The sequence below is a fragment of the Schistocerca nitens genome, chromosome 1 (assembly GCF_023898315.1).
Source record: "Schistocerca nitens isolate TAMUIC-IGC-003100 chromosome 1, iqSchNite1.1, whole genome shotgun sequence".
NCBI lineage: Eukaryota > Metazoa > Arthropoda > Insecta > Orthoptera > Acrididae > Schistocerca > Schistocerca nitens.
Genome location: NC_064614.1, coordinates 182,230,218 through 182,247,073, shown reverse-complemented (window position 1 = coordinate 182,247,073; position 16,856 = coordinate 182,230,218). Strand labels below are relative to the sequence as shown.

Genomic DNA, 16,856 nt, shown 5'->3' with positions numbered 1-16,856 from the left:
GAGCAGACTATGTATAAAATATCGTCTTCCTCTTTCGTTTTTATTTCTTACACTTTAATCGTTTTCAGACAAGATGCGTACAAAGATGAACAGTTATACTTTTTAAAACGTTTTTGTAATTAAGCAGTTTATTTACTTTAGATTGTCAACAGATGGCACGGCTTAATTAGTGTACACGTTGTGGCAACTTCGGCCTGTAATCCTCTTAGTCTGACGTCACCTCCAGCGCCTGTTTCCTCTTACAGCCCTTAGTGGCGTATAGTGTGCTGGGTCATGTGTGATTTTACTGACAGTTACTAATTTTATGTCATTTACCTTATCTGTATTGCTGTATGGTTTAAATATTATCTTCTTACGAAATATTTTATATGCTGAGAACATTCCGCACTTAAATCGGTCCCATTTTCACTACATGTGAGTCTGGTGTATTCACAAATATGCTTGGTATAATAAGTGTCTGCTCTTGGTGTTTCCATTTGTGAATGGTTCTTTAATCCATTTAGATAAAAGTTTCGGTTTTATGTTGATGACACCCTTAGTCAATCTCGAAACCAGGTTAAAGAAAAATCTTGTTGCAACCGATTAGCTGCGCTGTATATATCACAAAACAGATGAGCACTAGAAGATATCTTTTGAGGGAATCCCTGTGAATATTCCGCGTTTCTTGACTTGCAGAAATTCTTTGTTACAGCTATGCTTATGAAACATTGGCGAAATCGAGCCAGTGCTAACTGTATTTGGAAATACATTCACCTTTCTGATCTATTGTCCGTCTACTGCGTTTGTGTCTCACGTAACTCAGCATATCATTATAGTTGATTCACAACAGGATACCCTTCCCTATGGACAAATTTGAAGACTTAGGTTTCTGATATGCCTTCTAACAAGAATTATAAACGCCTTTACTGACATTCTAAATACATGAAGTCGCAACAAAATATTTTCCCACAAAATCCAATTTATCCGTGTTTGTCTGTAACTTCGAAAAGTTATTACAAGCGACTAAATAGCCCTCTTTCACGCGAGGACACTCGATGTCACAGAACTAATTTGAATCTGCACTTAAAAGGGCACTGTAATGTAATTACACTTGCATACATGTCAACGCAACTAATAAATGAATCGAAAATAATTGCAGTAGTGCACTGAACAACCCGTACTGGCAGCAGAAATTTTAGCCTTCTAAAGCCCTCCCCTCCACTTCCAAGCTCTATAACCCCCATCCCTTCCATTTCATATCTAGCAATACAGCCCTCAGGTACTTCATTTCAGCAGAATCACCCTTCATGTACAAAGCGTGTCTTGCAAATGGGTCTCAAACCACTTGCCATGCTCATATTCATACTTGGAAATTTAATTTTGTAATAAAAGCAGGAAACATGGAGCCTTTTTTATGATTTTTTTTATTTACTATCTTTACAAGTGAAAATTGTTAAACGGTAAGGAATTCGTTATTATTTATTATTAAAAATTCTCTACATCTGCATCATTTTTTAAATCAACGCAGCGTCGCTTTTCATGTCTCTGACAGTTCCCTTTGTTGTTTGTTCGTGTGTCGACACAAAATAATAAAAAGCTCCTACATCACAACGGAGAAGTCTAAATAGCACTGTGCTGTTGAACTCTCTGATCCTTCGGTAAATGAGGACGTCGTTGCAAAGGTGCGGTGATACACTATTGTACACACGCCTGCAGACACACACACAGACACAGACACACACTCACACACACATACACACACACATAAAACGACGCACCACGAAGGAATTATCCGAATGGGTCGGAAGTCTGTAGATGCTATGTACACTCACATATACAAAGAAACAAATAATTACAATGTCATAAAAGCTGGATGATTTATTCAAGAAACAGATTCACAAATTCAGCAACTCAGTAACATGTTGGCGCACCCCTGGCCATGATGGAAACAGTTATTCGGCTTGGGATTGATTGAGAGAGTTGTTGGAAGTCCTCCTGAGAGATATTGCGCCAAAGACTGTCCAACTGGCACGTTAGATCGTCAAACTCTGGAGCTTGTTGGAAGGCTCTGCCCATAATGCTCAAACAGTTTTAGCTGGGTAAAGATCCAGCGACCTTGCTGGCCAAGGTAGGGTTTGGCAAGCAATAAGCAAGCATTAGAAACTCTCGCCTTGTGCGTGTGGACATTATCTTGCTGAAATAGTAGCCCAGGATGGCTTGCCATGAAGGGCAAGGAAAGCGGGCGTAGAATATCGTTGACATACCGCTACACTGTAAGTACACCCGGATGGCAACCAGAGGGGTTCTGATATGAAATAAAATGGCACTCCATACCATCTTGGTATGGCAAGCGACGTCTGGCTGATTACCCACCACTGTCCTGGGCGTCTCCAGACACGAATTAGCTGAATATCGGGGCTCTGTTAGAAGCGGCGCTCGTCACAGAAGGTAATTCTGTTCCACTCAATGAGATTCCAGGCCGAAAGTGCCTGACGCTATCGCAATCGGGCTTATTGATGTACTGAGGTCGACGATGGTGCAAGGAGTGCTGTGAACGTAGTTCCTTGTCTGTGAGCCGCCTATTACTGGTCCTTGAGTTCACTGAAGCACCAGTTGCACTTCGAATCAATGATAATGATGAATCCGGGTCTCTGAGTGCCTCTCTGACGACTGCTCGGTCGTCGAGTTCTGTCGTCTCTCCAGATCGACCGCCCCCTGCTTGTGGCTGTGTTCGTCCGTGATTCCACCATTGCTGCCAACATCGTCTAGTAGTCACATCACTCCTATTGAAATGCCGAGTAATTCGCCGAGTACTCCCACTGGCTTCTTTGAGCCCAACTACACGTCCTGTGTGAAACGCTGACATCTGCGTATGTTTTTCCTGTGCTTTTCTGCGAGGCATACTGTGCAACTGAGTACACGGAATGAAATTCTCGAAGACTTTATGTCCTAGTATCGACATGTCCCGCTATTTACCATTCTTTCCACCTACCTTAATATTTACCATAAATATTTAGTTACATAACCATGACACTCCCCAAATGTCCAATGGATTGGCCTCATTTATACACTCCTGGAAATTGAAATAAGAACACCGTGAATTCATTGTCCCAGGAAGGGGAAACTTTATTGACACATTCCTGGGGTCAGATACATCACATGATCACACTGACAGAACCACAGGCACATAGACACAGGCAACAGAGCATGCACAATGTCGGCACTAGTACAGTGTATATCCACCTTTCGCAGCAATGCAGGCTGCTATTCTCCCATGGAGACGATCGTAGAGATGCTGGATGTAGTCCTGTGGAACGGCTTGCCATGCCATTTCCACCTGGCGCCTCAGTTGGACCAGCGTTCGTGCTGGACGTGCAGACTGCGTGAGACGACGCTTCATCCAGTCCAAAACATGCTCAATGGGGGACAGATCCGGAGATCTTGCTGGCCAGGGTAGTTGACTTACACCTTCTAGAGCACGTTGGGTGGCACGGGATACATGCGGACGTGCATTGTCCTGTTGGAACAGCAAGTTCCCTTGCCGGTCTAGGAATGGTAGAACGATGGGTTCGATGACGGTTTGGATGTACCGTGCACTATTCAGTGACCCCTCGACGATCACCAGTGGTGTACGGCCAGTGTAGGAGATCGCTCCCCACACCACGATGCCGGGTGTTGGCCCTGTGTGCCTCGGTCGTATGCAGTCCTGATTGTGGCGCTCACCTGCACGGCGCCAAACACGCATACGACCATCATTGGCACCAAGGCAGAAGCGACTCTCATCGCTGAAGACGACACGTCTCCATTCGTCCCTCCATTCACGCCTGTCGCGACACCACTGGAGGCGGGCTGCACGATGTTGGGGCGTGAGCGGAAGACGGCCTAACGGTGTGCGGGACCGTAGCCCAGCTTCATGGAGACGGTTGCGAATGGTCCTCGCCGATACCCCAGGAGCAACAGTGTCCCTAATTTGCTGGGAAGTGGCGGTGCGGTCCCCTACGGCACTGCGTAGGATCCTACGGTCTTGGCGTGCATCCGTGCGTCGCTGTGGTCCGGTCCCAGGTCGACGGGCACGTGCACCTTCCGCCGACCACTGGCGACAACATCGATGTACTGTGGAGACATCACGCCCCACGTGTTGAGCAATTCGGCGGTACGTCCACCCGGCCTCCCGCATGCCCACTATACGCCCTCGCTCAAAGTCCGTCAACTGCACATACGGTTCACGTCCACGCTGTCGCGGAATGCTACCAGTGTTAAAGACTGCGATGGAGCTCCGTATGCCACGGCAAACTGGCTGACACTGACGGCGGCGGTGCACAAATGCTGCGCAGCTAGCGCCATTCGACGGCCAACACCGTGGTTCCTGGTGTGTCCGCTGTGCTCTGCGTGTGATAATTGCTTGTACAGCCCTCTCGCAGTGTCCGGAGCAAGTATGGTGGGTCTGACACACCGGTGTCAATGTGTTCTTTTTTCCATTTCCAGGAGTGTAAATATACCATCAAATGCAAAGCTTGAACCCCTGTCAAAAAAATGGCTCTTAACACTATGGGACTTAACATCTGAGGTCATCAGTCCCCTAGAACTTAGAACTACTTAAACCTAACTAACCTAAGGACATCACATACATCCATGTCCGAGGCAGGATGCGAACCTGCGATCGTAGCGGTCTCGCGGTTCCAGACTGTAGCGCCTAGAACCGCTCGGCCACTCCGGCCGGCGAACCCCCTGTCAGCTTGAAACTATACGTACATCAACTAACAGCACAAATTGTACATCTATCTGCATATTTTAAAGCATTAACCAAATTATTAACGCAAAATTTAATTAGTTATTATATATAACAGATAAAATGTTAAGAACCCCCTGCTTTGTAACATTTGCTCTCATCCAATTACTCCCTCCACTGTCTCTCTCTTTTTCTCTTTCTCGCCCTCCGCCTCCAGTCTTTTATTCCCATCTCTGAAACCCAAACAAAATTGTTATTTATGTATGATTTTACCGCTGTTGGCAACATAACTACTGTACTTGAAGTTTGCAACATGTTTACTAGTTATGTAAATGATTTTGAAATTTAAGCTACATAAACTTGACAGAATCGGATTTGTGTACCATCTGGAATATTTATTTCTTTTCAGCACCTCAAGCAAAGATCTCCACATTCCTAATTCTGAAATAATAATGTTATCATGTATATTTTTTTGTATTTTGTGACAGTGTTTCTCTTTGGCTATTTGATCCTTGCATCAAATAGTTTCTAGACGCCATCTTTGCTCACAAAATAGGACAGTTTATATGTGATGTGTTACGACAGTGAAAGGAGCCTGTGACCACTGGAGGTATTCTGCTTAACTTTTTTTATTTTCACTGTTAGATATACGTTCTGTTTTTAGTAAAAAAAATCTTCTCAAATAGTGTTTTCTTTCTTAAGTAGACAGCGCCAGTTCCCCCAACATTGTAACACAAAACACACATGCGTCATACTAACAAATGCAAATCTATCTATCGATGGAGCTCTAAAATTTCGAAACGCTTCGTGGAGGTAAATAAACAGTGACTCGTAACAGTAAACTTGTTGTTCCATTCGATATCAATAAGAATCACGGTAAAACCTAACCTAAAATGTTCGTATTTAAAGTACGAGAATTTGTTAAAGCCAAAGTGTCAAAGGGTTTTCATTTTAAAAATACGCACTCTTGCTTTGTGGCTATCCTAATTATTGCGACTAGCATTCGTAAGAAATTCATATGAAAGGAGAATTAACGACGGTCTCCAGTCATAGCTAGTAACATTAATTGCAAATGAATGGGAGACAATTATCCAGTGCAGGGCGTGTTTTGCCGTTGTCTATGGTGGCTATGGACAGGTGCTGCGTGATTCGCACTGAATTTCAGGGAGCCGTGATGCTCCACGAGTGCTCAACCCACAACCAACAGAAGTCAATCGTAGTGGGAGCGAAGAAGCATGCGTCTCATTCAGTTGCGCACAAAATGAGCTCAAGCTCCTCTCATGTGAGGAACACGCAAATACCTTCACGCACCAGGTGTGTAAATGATTTGATGGATAACATCAAAAGCATAGTGAAGTAGTTCGTTGATGATGCTGTTGTGTGTAGGGAAACCACAATGCCAGAAAAATGTAGTGTAATGTGAGTAGAACTGAGGATTACCGTATCCCGGTGTAGTTTGGGGCAGCTATCCTTCAACACAGTTACGAGTAATTTATTACGCATTAATGGGCTGAGAGAGTCATTTTTAACTGATTACAGTAAAACAAGAGCACACAACACAGATCCTCGAAATACCCATTTTTTTCTCAACAGAGCTGTAAAATTACAGAATGGTCTGGTAAACATCTCATATCATTACACATTTTCTTCTTGGCATCGCCACACAGAAATAGCACTTTTGTTTGCGAGATAAGTATGTGACCAAGGTGCGAAATTCTTTTGTTTTATTTAAATACAATCCAAGCAGCTAATTGATGAATGGTGGACTGGTACACAAGTCAGCATTTGGAATTATGGCCTTCATACTCAGATAAAGGAACATCAAGACGTGGAAACGTTTGTGTGCAAATTTTCGCGGGAAATTTTCTTGTATTGGATGTTTGAAATCGTGCTCCACGGAGACCAGTTAGAGGTGATCTATGACCTGCGAAATTGCGCACCAGATTTATCCGCTGATCGCGAGGAGAGGAGACGAAACAGACAGTCGAGCAATGGTTTTAGATGTGAACAGTTGAGTTTTGGTTTAGTAGCAGTATGCAGCAAGCAATGGAGGTTTTTGCGAATTATGTTATGGATTAATGGAAGATTCGTTGTGGAGGCAAAAAGAATCTAGTTTTATATTGGTACGATTACATTCGTTGAGATGAGTGAATTGCAGATAATGACTAAATTTGCTTTATTTGCAGCACCGGTTTGACAATGCAACATTCTAGGCTCGTCAGACAGCCAGATCAGGAGTCTTTTTGATTTTAGTTGTTTTTTTTTTTTTTGCTAGGATTTATCAACCATTGTGAGAGAAATGGATTAAGAGATAGATTTTTGGCATTTTGTTTAAGGAAAGATTCTACAAGCGAAATTCAACTGTTGTTATTCTGGAATTGTTATGCAATTTCAGAAAAAGCTTCACTATTATAGAACTTTCATTAATTGTTGCCAGGTCAAATGATATGAGATTGCTGCTGGGCTCATTTAACCCAGAATCATTGCCAATATACGAAGAGTAAATTAATTTTCAATTTATTTTACATAATCCAAAATTATGAACCAGGAATGATATCAATGCTTTTAGAGAGTGCATTGTACGTTTGCTTATCTCAGTAGTTAGATTTTGCATCTCTGTTATCAGAAAGCACAATATTTCCTTAATCACGTTTCACGGGAACCAACTTAAGTTTTAAAATAATTAGTTTTTCATCTACGTTCATAGTCAGATTTTGTGATAACAATAAGTTTCAGACAGGGAGTGATTTTCCAAGAATTCTCACAGTTAGAATTCTCTACGAATTTTCACAGTTGAACTTTTTCACCAAAGTTAGCGTTACCTAAGCTACCAGCTTTAAAATCCGGTGGCCACACCGTTCAAAACTGGGAGCCCAAAGGTTATCATCTAACAGACAATTTAATCTTAAGAACGCAACTGACATAAAATATCTACTTTCGCTAAAAATAAATCTAAAGAGATAACTTTAAACGAGGAAGAAGAAAAGACAATACAGGAATACCACCACTTGCGAGTGACAGTCAACATGTTTCTCAATTAAAATGATGTGAAAAGTACATTTTCCTTTGTACATTTTTCTTCAGTAAATCGAAAGCAGTGGTCTCCATCGAAAACATAGCCCCGTACAAAATGTAAGAAAATGAAACATCTACAATCGTCCTTATCGTGTCACCTCTCCAACCATCAACTGTTATCTCAAAGCTGGTTTCTGGGAAACCCTCGTACAAACTGAAAACGCACAGACACACACACGCACACCTGGTAAAATGATCTAAAATACAAAACATTAAAAAAAATGAAAAAAGTTAAAGATGAATAGACAGATTTGTGGCTGTCCGATGACGCAAATCATAGAATGATTCAACAACACCGCAACACTCCTATTGCTCCTATCTGCTACTGTATACTCACACTCTTCCCATCGTGCTCTAAAAAAAGGTGCGTTATTTTATTTAACACGATTTGTATATTTCAGATACTACAGTAGTCCAATTACAATTTTAAACTGCTAGCAGTCCCCCATTTACAATAGGACAGGCCCTTGTGTTAGTTGCTTGAACTATGTTTCACTGATAGGCGTACGTCATAGGCCTTTCTAACGATTGGTTCCTCAAAGTGACACAGTGATCCTCGAGACCAATATGCATTACAGTAAGTAGAAAATCGCTTCTTCGTGGCCAAGTACAGGAAGCTCTGGATCTTGTTGCGGGATTTGCGCATTGAAGCTCACTGACTCCAAAATCTCAGTCATCTCATTCCTTGGTTCAGTTGGGTGGCAGCTGTGAGCCACAAGCACCATTCACTGCTTCAACAGTTATTTGTTTCCCTCACTCCTCCCTGCCTATGTATTGGACTACTTTGCCTTTTTTCTATAACTAGTGAAAAGTATCTTGAAAGCGCTGGAATGCTTGCTGGATACAAGTACGAGTATTGGGCTATTGGCATAGCCTTGCTCGATCACGTCTCCTCTGATCCAGTGCCTTCAGTAGCGCAAGGTGCTCTGCGTCACTTGAACTTCTTCGGAAGACTAATCCTCGAACCTTGATGAGAGAACGTTTATCCCTACTTCGATGTGCCTGTGGATATAAATCTTAAAACTTTTAATACCTCGTAAAATATGTTTTTGATACGAGAGTTATCTGATTGCAGTAACATTAAATACGCCCAGGGCCTTTACCGTATCCACGAAGAAGACCAGCTCCAAACTTCCATACTTGCTACTGCCTAAGCTTATCGCACTCTGTAAAGTGGCTTTCCTGGAGGGATGTACCTAATGACTTTTCCTTTGATAACAGTCTAAGCTCTTCTTCTTTCGTGAGTCTTGTATCCGCTTGTGTTCACTGAACGTTAAGCCATTTTACGACCATGTTGACGGCTGTGTGTGAGGAAGGTAGCAGAGGTGTTGCAGGACTAGTGGGAGGCCCTTTTCTGAGCCAAAAATATTCTTTGAGAATGGGAATAGTTACCCCAAATTACCGGGTGATCAAAAAGTCAGTATAAATTTGAAAACTTAATAACGTAGATAGAGAGGTAAAAATTGACACACGTGCTTGGTAAGACATGGGGTTTTATTAGAACCAAAGAAAACAAAGTTCACAAAATGTCCGACAAATGGCGCCGGACAGCAAAACGTCAGTGACTGCGCATGACAATTGTGTATAAAAGGAGTTGTAATGAGAGAGAGAATCAGCAGTCGCAGCATGTTAACGTCACCTGAAAATGTGCTTTTAGTGAAGCTGTACTAAGAGAATGGGGAATTTGATAGTTCGGCGTTACCATCCTATCGCCATAGGAAGGGGACTCGAGCAGGTAAAGGTCCGTTGACAAATGCAGCTGTGGCGAGAATGATTTCGAAGTTCGAAGCCACGGCTTCTTTAGACGATAGACCCCGTAGTGGCCGACCGAACACAAGGCGTAATGCTGCTGAGACAGTTCAGGAAGAAATGGAGACTGTAGCGGGTGCGTCTATGCACGGGGAAGTCAGCGCTCGTGCAGTCTCACGTCGCACCGGCATTCTATACACTACTGTTTGGTTGGCGCTGAGGCGTACCCTCCGATGCTATCCGTACAAATTCGATCGGCATCATGAACTGTTACCTGGCGATTTAATGAAGCGGAGGGAAATGGCGGTGTGGGCGCTTCAAAAGATGGCGGAAGATGACGATTGGTTGAGTAACGTGTTGTGGACCGACGAAGCTCATTTCACGCTCCGAGGGTCTGTCAACATCCACAACTGCAGAATTTGTGCTACCGAAAATCGTAGAACTGTCGTGGAAACTCAATTGCACGACGAGAAAGTCACGGTATGGGTTGGATTTACCACATCTACCGTAATCGGGCCTTTTTTCTTCGAGGAAATGAGTGATTCTGGTTTCGTAACTGCTACCGTGAGGGTGAGAGGTACGCCGATATCTTACTGAATCGCATCATCCCCAGCATGGCTGATAAACACCTGCTGGATGTTTATACAGGATGGCGTTGTTGTTGTTGTGGTCTTCAGTTCTGAGACTGGTTTGATGCAGCTCTCCATGCTACTCTACCCTGTGCAAGCTTCTTCATCTCCCAGTACCTACTGCAACCTACATCCTTCTGAATCTGCTTAGTGTATTGATCTCTTGGTCTCCCTCTACGATTTTTACCCTCCACGCTGCCCTCCAATGCTAAATTTGTGATCCCTTGATGCCTTAAAACATGTCCTACCAACCGATCCCTTCTTCTAGTCAAGTTGTGCCACAAACTTCTCTTCTTCCCAATCCTATTCAATACCTCATCATTAGTTACGTGATCTACCCACCTTATCTTCAGCATTCTTCTGTAGCACCACATTTCGAAAGCTTCTATTCTCTTCTTGTCCAAACTGGTTATCGTCCATGTTTCACTTCCGTACATGGCTACACTCCATAAAAATACTTTCAGAAACGACTTCCTGACACTTAAATCTATACTCGATGTTAACAAATTTCTCTTCTTCAGAAACGATTTCCTTGCCATTGCCAGTCTACATTTTATAACCTCTCTACTTCGACCATCATCAGTTATTTTACTCCCGAAATAGCAAAACTCCTTTACTACTTTAAGTGTCTCATTTCCTAATCTAATCCCCTCAGCATCACCTGATTTAATTTGACTACATTCCATTATCCTCGTTTTGCTTTTGTTGATGTTCATCTTATATCCTCCTTTCAAGACACTGTCCATTCCGTTCAACTGCTCTTCCAAGTCCTTTGCTGTCTCTGACAGAATTACAATATCATCGGCGAACCTCAAAGTTTTTACTTCTTCTCCATGAATTTTAATACCTACTCCGAATTTTTCTTTTGTTTCCTTTACTGCTTGCTCAATATACAGATTGAATAACATCGGGGAGAGGCTACAACCCTGTCTCACTCCTTTCCCAACCACTGCTTCCCTTTCATGCCCCTCGACTCTTATAACTGCCATCTGGTTTCTGTACAAATTGTAAATAGCCTTTCGCTCCCTGTATTTTACCCCTGCCACCTTCAGAATTTGAAAGAGAGTATTCCAGTTAACGTTGTCAAAAGCTTTCTCTAAGTCTACAAATGCTAGAAACGTAGGTTTGCCTTTTCTTAATCTTTCTTCTAAGATAAGTCGTAAGGTTAGTATTGCCTCACGTGTTCCAACATTTCTACGGAATCCAAACTGATCTTCCCCGAGGTCCGCTTTTACCAGTGGCTTCTACAGGATGGCGCTCCACCCCATATTGCTAGTCGCGTGCAAGATCTCTTGTGCGCGTCGTGTTGTGATGATCGTGAGCTCAGTCGCCACTTTCGTCATGCTTGGCCTCCCAGGTCCCCAGACCTCAGTCCGTGCGATTATTGGCTTTGGGGTTACCAGAAGTCGCAAGTGTATCGTGATCGACTGACATCTCTAGGGATTCTGAAAGACAACATCCGACGCCAATGCCTCACCATAACTCTGGACATGCATTACAGTGCTGTTCACAACATTATTCCTCAACTACAGCTATTGTCGAGGAATGAAGGTGGACATATTGAGTATTTCTGTAAGGAACATCATCTTTGCTTTGTCTTAATTTTTTATGCTAATTATTGCTATTCTGATCAGATGAAGCGCTATCTGTCGGACATTTTTTGAACTTTTGTATTTTTTTTTTGTTCTAATAAAACCCCATGTTATTCCAAGCATGTGTGTCTATTTGTACCTCTCTATCTACATTATTCCGTGATTTACTCAGTTTTCAAATTTATACTGACTTTCTGATCACCGGGTATAATGCCATATGACGTAAGGGAATGAAAATAAGCAAAGTAGACTTATTCGTGAGTCGAACGATCACTTACTTCAGATACCGTTCGAATAGTAAAAATGGCAGCATTAAATCGTTGAACAATATCCTGACCGTGGGCCTTCCACGACAGTTTACTATCTACCTGAACACCTAGAAATTTAAACTGTTCAGTTTCACTAATCACATGCCCATTCTGTGAAATTAAAACGTCGGGTTTTGTTCAATTGTGTATTAGAAACTGTAAAAGCTGAGTCTCATCGTGATGTAGCGATAGTTTATTTCCTACAAGCTATGAAATTATGTCATTAACTACACTATTTGAAACAGAGCCAATGTTTCACATAACATCCTTTACCACCATGCTAGTGTCCTCAGCAAAGAGAAACATTTTAGAATTACCTGTAATACTACAGGGCATATCATTTATATAAATAAGTATTAGGCTCTGAACTACCGTTGCAGCTAGCTTGCATAGACACTCACCTATCTTGGCGTGGGAAGCCGGGCAGAGCAGCACCAGTAGTAGGGCTGCGCCCGCCACCAACATCGCTGCCTGCAACAGACAACTCGCGTCAGATAACCACCTCTGTGGGACACACTATCAGCGCAAAAAGGCACTCAGGAACACTGAAAAATAGCGCACCAAGAGGAGAGCATCAGACTGAAATCATATTTATTAGACATAATTAGAGAGATGAGTAACCAGACATATTGAGGACAAGCTGTAACGCCGGAAATGCATACCATCATATTTCCATCTATAGTACTATAAAGGTTTCCCCTATTTAGTTACCGAAGATATGAAACTTCTGTGCCTTTATATATTGTAATTGTTTCACAATTATATATATGCATTTATGTTGATGTATAATTGGTTTCTTTTGTAAATATTATTTGTATTTTTACGCTGTGTCTTCCCTAGGGAAAACTATGCTATCGAACGACTACATCGATAGGTCGTGTGGAGAACCAAAGTGTTTAGGATCTTTGGTAGTGTTAACTCTGCCGCATGGAGCGCGGGCAGGGTGAGTCTGGCTGGAGTAAGGCGGTGGAGCAGGTGTGTTGTGTGACGCTCCCGCGAGTTGCCGCGCTTTCGGGGTTTGGCAGCATGTAATTGCGCTCGACTCGCTATGACAGTGTCTGACACGGTGTCGCGGACGGGAAGCATTAGCTGGCGCACATCAAGAGCCCGTTTCGCCTGGTGACAGTGTCGAGAAGAAGGCGACCCAACATCCAGCTTCTGCAACAGCGACGACTGACAATGAGTGACTGTCGCCACCTCCTCGACCGACGACTTCAAACCTTCAATCAACCAACATGGAAGACTGGGAGCGCGTAAAGTTTTAGACTGTATGGCAGACCTCAGCTTTTAAAATTGTTTCATTTGCCTTACAAAATTACAGAAACTTAGCATAGACATTTGTTGCTCATTGTCCCAATTGCATGACCAAGCAGGGTCCTTCCTTTTCCGAAATGAACTCGAGTGTCGTTGAAATTCAAACGCCAACATTAAAGTAATATCATTCCATTTCACTGCTTTAATTTCAAAGTTCAGTTAAGGTATTCAAAGCTGGCTACAATATTTAGATTACACAAGCACAAATTAAGAGTGCGAGTTTTGTTACCATATTTTAGCTTACCTGTGACTGCAGCTCAGCTTGGTACGTACTAAATTTTACTATTGTTAATTGTTCAGAATCATTTACTTCAAGTTCAAAATTAAATTTCTTATTTCTAAATTGCGTAGATTCAAGTAGGTTTTGAAATGATTGTTGAGGTAGCTGAAGACTAACCTTATTTTACTGAATTTCGCAGTGCTTCAGTAACAAAGCTCACTATTAATTTCAGTCACTAAATTAACTTTCAGTTTTCCGGTTTTATTAATTCTTTTGCTAAATTAAGTCAGAGTGCAGCGAAATTTATTACTTCTGACAAACATTCAGTTTTCACACAACACGTGTCAACCTTCAGTTACCACGCTTTTAGTGCTAATTATATGTGCATTAATCTTTCATTTTCAGTTATTATAGCAGTTGTCCAGAGGACTGGCGACCGTAATTTTCCCCAAATCTCAAATATCTAATTAACGCAAATTAATTGTTAACGTAACGACCGCACATTTACTTTCTTTATAAATTTTACCCTTTTCTCAAAATTAATTTACACCAATTTAATTTGCAATTTTCCTTTCATTTAGATGTAACCCTTTCCTCCCTCTTTACCGACAGATTAACTTCGGTGACGATTGCTTTTCCCAAATTTCCAATAGGTGCACGCTGTTTTCTTTTTCACTGTCATTAAGGTCGATAAGTGAGGGGGAGGTTACAAAGTATACAAATATAGCACAACATCAACAACGCGTTGGTTCTCGTTTTGCTGCAATAGATGCAGTAAGACGATCTGGTATCAAGTTCATTAGACATCTGATGTAGTTTTGAGACACTGATCCACCAATCTTGAACAGCCGCCTCCGAATCATTCACAGAGTGACACGGCAGCATCTGGCATTTCACATCTGGCGTTTCAGCTGGTTCCACACATGTGCTGTAGGAACGAGTATGGGGAGCAGGCCGGCCATGGCAGAGTCGGAGCATGTCGTAGAAAGTCTGGAGTAACTTGAGCTGTTTGTGCATTATCTTGCTGGACGAATGCCTGTTTGTGGGGACCATGTAGGGAATGTCCCGTTTGAGGAACGTCATCAGCATAACGCTTCAAGGTACCATGCACCACAATTGGGGGGGGGAGGGCACTCCTCCCCACCCATCCCCCCAGACCAGTACGACGGCTGTGCAGGCAGAGTGGCGCGCGACAGGGTGAGCGGAATTGATTCAGCAGACTACCTCGACAACAGCATGCGGTTATTGCCCGTCTCCAAAACGAATCGGAATTCATCACTGAACACCGCGTTCTGACAGCCTGTGCCAGTCCACGTCGCTCTGGCTTGGCACTACTGTAGACAGAGTTTTCGATGTGTCATGTTAACAGAAATACACGACAAGAGCGCCTGCACTGCGAATTCGCATTCGCATGTCTGTTGGAAATGGTTTGTGGAACAACTGGCACCCGTACATCTGCTTGAGTCACAGTCGGATCCCTGATTGCTTGCCGCTCGATTCTTCGATCCCCTCGCCTCGTCGTCTTCCTAATCGCTCCACACGCGGAACGTCGTACATGGGTGTACCATCTCGTGTCGATATCGACAGAACACTGCGAATGATCGATCTGGCGAGCCGCACAGCATGTTGACCAGACTGCGGTTTTCGTGCCAATGCTTAGGCCCTTCTCGAACCTGCATAGCTGTGACACATGTAACGCATCTACCTGCCATTCTGCTCTTTAAGGCCCTCCGTGAGTTGGGATGCGACTGTCAAAGTCCATGACGTCCACTATGCTTCACTTAAATAGCGTCCACTGACCGACTGCAGCGCCACTGCAGGGTCTGTGGGCATGTGCATTGGCACTAAACTTGGACCATTTGAGTATAGGATCTCACTATACTTATTTGCAAAGTTTCGATACCAGACGCTGCTAAGGTCCCATGAGCTAAGCCACCTACGCAAGATCTTCAGGAACAAAGTCTATAACGTCCATCAAATAAATACAGAGATTTCAAGCAAGAGCCGGCCGCGGTGGCCGAGCGGTTCTAGGCGCTTCAGTCCGGAACCGCGCGACTGCTACGGTCGCAGGTTCGAATCCTGCCTCGGGCATGGATGTGTGTGATGTCCTTAGGTTAGTTAGGTTTAAGTAGTTCTAAGTTCTAGGCGACTGATGACCTCAGATGTTAAGTCCCATAGTGCTCAGAGCCATTTGAACCATTCAAGCAAGACTCACAACAAGCCCACAGACGAGGAGCAGGAAAAGAAACTAGTTTTCTTTTCGTTCTGTGGCTCGGTGTCAGGCAAGATAAGCAGCCAGCTGAAAAGTTACAGGATTAAATCGATCTTCAGGCCTGAGCCGTGGTAATAATTGCTACACTCCTGGAAATGGAAAAAAGAACACATTGACACCGGTGTGTCAGACCCACCATACTTGCTCCGGACACTGGGAGAGGGCTGTACAAGCAATGATCACACGCACGGCACAGCGGACACACCAGGAACCGCGGTGTTGGCCGTCGAATGGCGCTAGCTGCGCAGCATTTGTGCACCGCCGCCGTCAGTGTCAGCCAGTTTGCCGTGGCATACGGAGCTCCATCGCAGTCTTTAACACTGGTAGCATGCCGCGACAGCGTGGACGTGAACCGTATGTGCAGTTGACGGACTTTGAGCGAGGGCGTATAGTGGGCATGCGGGAGTCCGGGTGGACGTACCGCCGAATTGCTCAACAAGTGGGGCGTGAGGTCTCCACAGTACATCGATGTTGTCGCCAGTGGTCGGCGGAAGGTGCACGTGCCCGTCGACCTGGGACCGGACCGCAGCGACGCACGGATGCACGCCAAGACCGTAGGATCCTACGCAGTGCCGTAGGGGACCGCACCGCCACTTCCCAGCAAATTAGGGACACTGTTGCTCCTGGGGTATCGGCGAGGACCATTCGCAACCGTCTCCATGAAGCTGGGCTACGGTCCCGCACACCGTTAGGCCGTCGCTACGGCAATCGCAGCTTTGGTGTCTCCCTCTGGTGGGAAAGGGGAAAGGTTGCCTGTTCACGTGCATTTAAGAGGCGCTATGAGCTCGCCAGTGAGTGAGTCTGGGTCAGTCTTTCGTCCCCATAGTGCTATTATGTCTCTCTTTCGGATCAACCTTTAAAGCCGGAAAAATGAGAGTCTTTCCACCCCGCCAGTAAGAGAAGTCAGCGAGTGGTCGCCCAGTCGGGGCTTAGTTTCTGCATCTGAGTCTGCGCGTTAGGCCGCCAGTCTGCTCGAGTTTTTTCAGGCA

At 43.9% G+C, this 16,856-nt stretch overlaps 1 protein-coding gene across 1 annotated transcript in view; it reads right to left on the bottom strand.

Annotated features, from left to right (window-relative positions):
- The window catches only part of LOC126235491 (acid sphingomyelinase-like phosphodiesterase 3a), a 513,776-nt gene that overhangs the window by 281,257 nt on the left and 215,663 nt on the right, over nucleotides 1-16,856 (bottom strand). The window contains exon 2 of the mRNA XM_049944243.1: nucleotides 12,463-12,532. Coding sequence (XP_049800200.1) covers nucleotides 12,463-12,526 — 64 coding nt within the window. The 5' untranslated portion in view covers nucleotides 12,527-12,532. The remainder of the gene's footprint in view (nucleotides 1-12,462; nucleotides 12,533-16,856) is intronic.